Below are 7,909 nucleotides of genomic sequence, written 5' to 3' on the forward strand. Positions count from 1 at the left end.
AAAAGGTGTGACCAAGCAATAAAAATAAACAATATCAAGCAACATGATAATAATAACAATAATTATAATCATAGATCATGTTAAAGTTTAAGCATAATACTAATAGCATGATCCTAGGCAGGATACTAACAAGATTAATAACAAACCCTAGCATGTCATTAAACAATAAAAAATCAAAGCTTTAGCCCTAACATGATATTAGGAAAGAAGTACGAAGCATTATTTTAATCATACTTGATATTAGGAATATTTATTATCACCCTAAACATAATACTAGGAAGCAATCAAACATCCTAACATGATACTAGGAATCAAAATAACAATCTATGAATGATTTCTATATCAAAAGATCAATAAAACAATTAAAGTACTTACTTTTTTTTTATTTATTTTTTTCGGTAAATAAGATTTTATTACCAAAGAGAGAAAGTTACAACTTACAAGAGCTAAGTTATAACTACCACCAGAACACCACAAGACCTGTAAAACAGGCCAACCCCCAAAAACCAGTTCTAGATCCAATCCTAGCCACCTTATAGGAAGGGTTCTAGGAAGGGCCTAGAACAAACTGGACTTAGATTTCCAGCCACCTTCTAGGAAGGGTTCTGGAAACCAGGACCAGACAACAACACTAGCAGCAAACTACAAGGCAACCAACCCAAAAACCACCAAAAAAACAACCAGAAGCAGACAGACCTGCAAACTGACCAACAAAACAACAAAAGCCTAAACAAAGGTTTTCTATTAGAGTCAAGGCATCTACAAGCAAAAATCAGGGTATGCAACAAGGGCAGCAGCAGACCCAAACCCCTGCACCAGCTGCCAAAACAGCAACAACCAAAGCTCAGAACAGCAGCACTAGCAGACCACCAGAGCAGAAACACTAGCAGCCACCCTGACCACAATACCAGACCAAAGGCAGCAACAAAATAGCAGCTTCAAAATAGAAACAGAAAACTGCAGCAGCAACCAGAACAGTACACTGACTGAACAACAACACAAGATCAGCACCAGAACAGAATCAGAGCTGCAACAAGACAGCAACAACAATTACAACAGACCAGCAGACAGCACACAGGATGCAGAAGCAGCAAACAGCAACACAGATTGCTGAAGCAGCAAACAGCAACACAGTATGCAGAAGCAGCAAACAACAACACAGAGTGCAGACGCAACTGAAACAAGCCAGCAGCAGCAACAAGAAACTACAGCAACACAGAAAACACAACAGAGCAGCAACAGTAGCCCAACAACAGCCAAAACCAATCAAAGCAGGCTGCTGCCCAGCTGCCACCCAACCAGAACACACAAAAACACCAGACAACTGCAACACCAAATTAGTGAATTAAAAGCAGCTTTTTGTCTGTTCCTTTACACCTAATAGCAACATGATAGATAATGTCATGAAATACAGTATCTCCAGGTTTACAGTCACCTGTAAACATCAAACTATTCCTCTGCAACCATATATTGTAGATAGCCTCAGCAAAACACATAGAGTATACTCTACCCTTGCTGCTAGATTTCCTGCAATTCTTAATTATCCATTGTTGTTCAATGTGAAAAGGTTGAAATGCTGTTTTAACATCAAGAAGATTCAAAATCTGTTCCCAAATAGTCTTAGAGTAAGGACAACAGAAGAACAAGTGAGAGACAGATTCACAAGTATTTTGGCAGAAAAAGCAAATAGGATCACAACTTGTATTCCACTTAACAATTCTATCCTTAGTGGCAAGTTTGTCAAGCAAAGCTAACCAAGTAATGAAAATACTCTTAGGAGCGGCTTGGTTATTGCAAATAATTCTTTTCCACCCTACTTTAGGAGCCTGAGGTCGAATCCGGGCATAGAGTTTAGCAATACTAATTTTCCCATTTTTCATAATAGAGGACCAGCCACCAATATCATCAATAATATCTCTGCAAGTCAAGATTTTCTTCAAAACCCATGAGCATTTCTTGGGAATAGTGGCAGTCAAAATATTCCTATTGTTGAAATAATAGGTATGCACCCATTTCACCCACATATTGTCAGATTTGTGAGCAAGATCCCACATAATCTTGCAAATAGCAGCTTTATTCCAATCACCAAGAGAGGTAATATTCCAACCACCACAAACCTTAGGAAGAGTCATATGATGACAGGAGACAGGGGCCTTTTTTGCATAAGTGTTCTTCCCAGTCCAAAGGAAAACCCTGAACTTGGCTTCAATTTCCCTAAGAATCTTCTTAGGAAGAATGAAAATCTGAGCCCAATAAGCCTGAATACCAAAGAGAACACTTTTGATAAGCTGTAACCTGCCAGCATAAGACAAGTGTCTAGAAGTCCAGCAATCAATCCTAGCAGTAACCCTTTCAACCAAAGGCCTACACTGAGCAATAGTAAGCTTTTTAGAAGACAAGGGCACCCCAAGATATCTAAAAGGAAAACTACCTCTACTCATACCAAGAACAGTTTGCAGCTGATCTTTATCAGAATCAGAGATACCTCCAAAATAAACCTCACTCTTACTTAAATAAGCCACCAGACCAGAAGCACAAGAGAATTTCTGGAAAGCCTGCAAGAGAAGCTGAATATAGGTGGAATCAGCCCTAGAGAAGAGGAGAAGATCATCAACAAACATCATATGGGTAATACCTAACTTCTCACATCTAGGATGAAAATTAAAATTAGGATTCCCAGTCATTTCCTTAAGGCACCTAGAGAGGTACTCCATACAAAGAGCAAAAAGAAAAGGAGACATAGGATCTCCTTGCCTAAGGCCTTTTTTTGCTGAAAAAGGTTTAGCAGGAAAGCCATTAACCATCACAGAGTAAGAGACAGAGCAGACACAAGTCATAATCCATTTCACAACAGAATGAGGGAAACCAAGCTCTTCTAGAACAGTCTGCAGGAAAGGCCATTTAACAGAGTCATAGGCCTTTCTCAAGTCAATCTTGATCATGCATCTGGGAGAAACAAACTTATGAGAGTAGCCTTTGATCAATTCAGTAGCCAGGAGAATATTGTCCCCAATGTGCTTACCCGGGATAAACCCAACTTGAGCATCATCAATAATAGTCCCCACCACATTAGAAATCCTGTTTGTGAGAACTTTGGAGATCAGCTTGTACAACATGGTACAACAAGCAATAGGCCTAAACTCTCTAACATAAGAAGGATGCTGAACCTTAGGCACTAAGGTGATTGTTGTACAATTCCAGTGCTTAGCAATGACACCAGTCTCAAAGAATGAGAAGATAGCAGTATAAATATTAGTTTTAATCAAAGGCCAAGCCTTTTTGAAGAAAACATCATTAAAACCATCAATTCCAGGCGCCTTATCATGACCAATCTGAGCTAGAGCACTATCAATCTCAGAAGTAGTAACCATAGAGGTCAAAAAATCAATAGAACTAGAGCTGAGTTGAGAACCTCTCCTAATAGTGGCTAAATCAACAGTAGGGAGAGAGCTAACACTAGAACCAAGGAGCCCTTTATAGAATCCCACAATCTCATTTTCAATAAGATCAGGATCTTTCAAAAGGACATCATCTTCAGTAAAGATAGAATCAAGTCTATTTCTACCTTGCCTGTGCTTCATAACAGAAAAGAAGTAGTGAGAATTGGAATCCCCTAGCTTAATCCAATCAACCCTAGATTTCTACTTATAAATGGACTCTTGGATATTCATCCAATGCTTCACCATAGATACATCTTCAGCCTCTTTAACATGAATGTTAGAATTAGAATAATCTACAGCAAGCTGGTCCTGAATGGCTTTCAAAGAGGCTAGAGCCACATCCACTTTCTCATCAACATTAGCAAAATACTTAGTGTTCAGATCTTTCAGATTCTTTTTGACGGATTTCAAATTCTGCCAAATAGTAACCATAGCCGAACAACCTGTAACACTATGCCAGCTTTTTTCCACAATGGAACAGAAATCAGCATGATCAGTCAGGCAATTAAGAAACCTAAAAGGTCTCCCCTTAGTAGCAGCAAACCTACTCACTTCAAACAAGAGAGGGTTGTGGTCAGAAAGGAGAGGAGGAAGATAGATAGATTCAACATGAGGGAACTTGCTCAACCAAGCCTGATTCACAAGCCCCCTATCAATCCTCACCATGACCCTTATTAGACCAAGAGTAAAAAGAACCTTTACTCTTAAGCTCACAGAGATCAAGATTGTCAACAAAACTTCTAAAATGATTGACCTGATAATCAGTGACAGCATTACCATTAACTCTATCATAAGAATTGAGAACAGAATTAAAGTCACCAATAACAAGCCAAGGCCCAGAAACAGCTCCAAAACTAGAAATACCATCCCAAAGAGGTAACCTATCATGAATAGAGTGTAAGCCATACACAAAGGTACAAAATATCTGATGATGAAGATCCTTGGAGCTAATTTTGACATGAATGAACTGCTCATGAGAGGAGATGACTGAAAGATTAACCTTGTCATGAGACCAGCCAACCCAGAGTCTACCCCTATGAGAATATGAGTAGTTACAAAACCAAGACCAAGAAGATCCAAATTTCTTCTGAAGTTTAATACTCTTATCACACTTCACTTTAGTTTCCATAATACTAACAACATCCACACACTGTTCAGCTAGCAGTTTCTTAAGAGAAACTACTTTTCAGGGGTCATTTAGACCCCTAATGTTCCATGATAGGACAATCATGATCCTAGAGGGGGATTACCATCACCCCCGATAGGAACAAGTTCTCCAACACCATCTCCATCCTTAAGCAGGGCAGCATAAGTGTTAGAATGAGGAACATTAGTAAAGACAGGAGGATTACTATGACTTCTTTGCTTCCTTCCCACCACTCTCCAATCATCATCAGAATTAGCTTGCACAGTAGTTGGAGAAGGAGTGAACACACCAGCATTATGCATAGAGCCATTACCCCCAGATTCAGGCACACTAGGCCCAGGTGCAGGAACAGTAGCAGGTTGGGGATTAAAGTACTTACTTTGATGCCTCGTATCTCTTTCTAATAACAAAATACACGCGTTAGTAACTTCAGGGATAATATTGAACGAACAATTAAATTAAATAATTGAAATAGAGATTTGGGACCAAACCCTCAGAAATATCAAACCTTTCACATCTAGGGCGAAGGCAACTTCGAACTTGGCCAGGTGTTTCTAGTGCGTGCTAATGTATGAGGAATTGTGAGAGAGGGAAGGTTTAGAAAAAGAAGAGAGAGAAAAAATCTTCTAGCTTTTAGAGAGAGAAAGAGAAAGAAGATTGTCGATGTAGATTGTGAATGTCAATGATTTGAAAACAGGGAGGTACGACCCCTATCTATTAGAAAAATAGCACGGGATCAAAGAAAATCATATTCGGAATAAAATTCCTCCTATCGCAAACGACAAGCCCGTCGCCAGGCGACGAAGGCGAGCGCCTGGCAACCACTCTGTCGTCTCGCGCTGGTCCAGAATTCAACACGCTTTTTCCACGCGAAATTACCTTCAACACCGGTTGCAGGTAATTAAGCGTCCGAGCAGTTTTCGAAATCAGATTTAATATATTTTATTCTAAATAAAACATTGTTTTAAAAATATAATTAATAGGCCCTCCTCTAGATCATCGGGCCACTTTTAAAAATCATAGGGTCTAATATAATTTAATCCATAATTTCCTCATTAGTTATCGGAATTGGGCCTATAGATGTCATTGCAAAGCCCTTTTCGAGCCCAATCCAACTACACTATTATTGGGCCTTTATTATGGACAGAACCAAGTTGGACTTGCTATTTTTCATAAATAGGATTAAGAAAAGAAATATTTTCTAAAATAGAAAGAGAAATATTTTAATAAAAACATCCTTAACATTAAACTTTCCATACTTTCACTTCGTTCAATAATCAACTGACGTGAAAGCTATTCATCACTGGGTTGGGTTTTGGGGAGACACATTTGGGTGTCTACAAGATGTGATTAATTAGATAAGGAGTGATCAACCTATTAGATTAATCTAGATTGCATTGCAAATTTCAATGACATAAACCCTTGATTTGAGAATTGCTTTAATTTATTGAATTTGATTGTGATTTTCCTTTTTAGCAATTCATAGTGAAACCTAGCTTGGCTTATAGGAAATAGCTTTTTGATTCCATTAGTTGCAACTATTATTTGTCCTTTGCAATGTTTGAATCAATTGAGTGGTCCATCAATTAGCATAATCATTGAGCTTGCATGTGGAACCTATATTTCTAGTGTTTAGTATGTAAAATTTCTCGATTTATCTAGCTTTTTTCGATACCTTAGTTACCAACCATATCTTTCTACTATCTTCGAAGTAGCTTGACTTAGGCTATAGCTTGTGCCTATTAATTCTTTTGGGTTCGACCCTTAACTTACCATATACTAGTATTAGGTTGGTCGAGCATTTATAAATTTTGTTTGGCTCTAGGGGAGGGTAGAAAACGACCTACATTTCTCTACATCAGCTAGAGTATAGACGAGAGAAGAGAAATGTTAATTGATGCCCTGAACAACAGAAATGAGGGGGTATTTAAAGGGAAAATGAGCAGAGGGAACACACGGAACCCTAAAAAGATAAAAAAACAAACCCTAAACAATAATGCGGTGACACGACAAAGTATGCGTAACACAGGAGAAATTAGTGTGACGCGAGACAATTTGGTGTGACGCGGGATAGAAAACTTACTACAGAAGATAAAACGCATTTAAGGAATACGCGGAGAAAACACGGAGCAATTTCGTGAGACGGGATGGACACCTTGACACGGGAAAATATGCCGTGATGCGGCAATATTATTTCCTATGGCGCGACACTTGTTTCCGTGACACGGTGGAATTTATTTCCATTTCTGCGTCCAGATTCGTTTTTACCCTAATTACGCTCAGCATTTTTAAGTGTCGTTTCATAATTTTGAGCTATTTAGGTTTATTATATATTAATTGGGCTAAAATAAGAGTTGGACTATGCTTTAACTAAACATTAGGACTGATTTTATGAACTAAGTTTGATCGAATATGAAATTTAAGCACTCTCGGGATTAAATACTCAACCCGAAGAATAATGGCGGTGAAGGATTGTTCATCGTTGGGTTTGGTTTCGGGGAGACATTTTTAGGTGTCTACAGCAATTCTGCAAACATTGAGAGAAAACAATCTTTATGCAAAGTTCTCTAATTGTGAATTTTTTTGGAAAAGGTAGCATTCTTAGGTCATTTTGTGTCTTAGGATGGCGTGGAAGTAGATCCAGCCAAGAACGAAGCTGTGAAGGGTTACCCTCTACGCCCAAAACAGTGTCTGACGTTCGGAGTTTCTTAGGTCAAGCAGGATATCATAGGCATTGTGTGAAAGATTTCTCAAAGATAGCTAAACCTATGACTACTCTAATAAAGAAGGACAAGAAATTCAAGTAGGACGATAAGTGTGAAGAAGCATTCCAACTCTTGAAACAAAAGTTGGTTATAGCACCAGTGCATACAATGCAAGACGATAGTGGTATCTATGATGTGTATAGTAGTGATGTGTCAAAGAATGTTTTGGGGTGTGTGCGTATTTAAAATGGGAAGGTGATTGCATACGTATCAAGACAGTTAAAGACCCATGAAACAAATTACCCAACCCATGATTTAGAACTTGTTGCAATTATCTTTGCACTAAAAATCTGGCGTCATTACTTGTATGGAGTGAAATGTAGAATTTAAACAGACCATAAAAGCTTGAAGTACATTTAAACTAAAAAAGATTTTAACTCTCACCAAAGGAGATGGTTAGAGTATACGACGGATTATGACTTGGACATACAATATTAAGAAGGGAAAGCAAATGTAGTTACAGATGGTGTAAGTCATAAGACAAGGTATATATTGAATACTTTGGTAGTGGCTGATGGATTATGTAGGGAAATGAGTAAAATGAACTTAGAAGTCGT

At 38.3% G+C, this 7,909-nt stretch overlaps 1 protein-coding gene across 1 annotated transcript; it reads right to left on the minus strand.

The window, feature by feature from the left end:
* Positions 1–759: 759 nt before the first annotated feature.
* Positions 760–4,569, minus strand: LOC145557608 (uncharacterized). Its single transcript, XM_081618780.1, has 7 exons — positions 4,137–4,569; positions 3,658–3,883; positions 1,413–3,570; positions 1,310–1,324; positions 1,062–1,205; positions 868–957; positions 760–819 (listed from the first exon to the last, which is right to left on the minus strand). The coding sequence occupies exons 1-7, from the start codon at positions 4,567–4,569 to the stop codon at positions 760–762; spliced, it is 3,126 nt and encodes a 1,041-aa protein (XP_081474906.1).
* Positions 4,570–7,909: the final 3,340 nt, after the last annotated feature.

The sequence above is a fragment of the Chenopodium album genome, chromosome 9 (assembly GCF_948465745.1).
Source record: "Chenopodium album chromosome 9, dcCheAlbu1.1, whole genome shotgun sequence".
In the NCBI taxonomy this organism is placed as follows: domain Eukaryota; kingdom Viridiplantae; phylum Streptophyta; class Magnoliopsida; order Caryophyllales; family Amaranthaceae; genus Chenopodium; species Chenopodium album.

What these genes read in the sequence shown, in the direction of transcription:
- LOC145557608 (XM_081618780.1), bottom strand. Translation starts at nt 4,569, where the DNA reads ATGGAAACTAAAGTGAAGTGTGATAAGAGTATTAAACTTCAGAAGAAA. An exon ending in CATTGGATGAATATCCAAGA is followed by an intron (nt 3,571 to 3,657) that starts GTCCATTTATAA and finishes TATGAAGCACAG; the next exon opens with GCAAGGTAGAAATAGACTTG. An exon ending in ATCCTGTGTGCTGTCTGCTG is followed by an intron (nt 958 to 1,061) that starts GTCTGTTGTAAT and finishes TTGCTGCTGCAG; the next exon opens with TTTTCTGTTTCTATTTTGAA.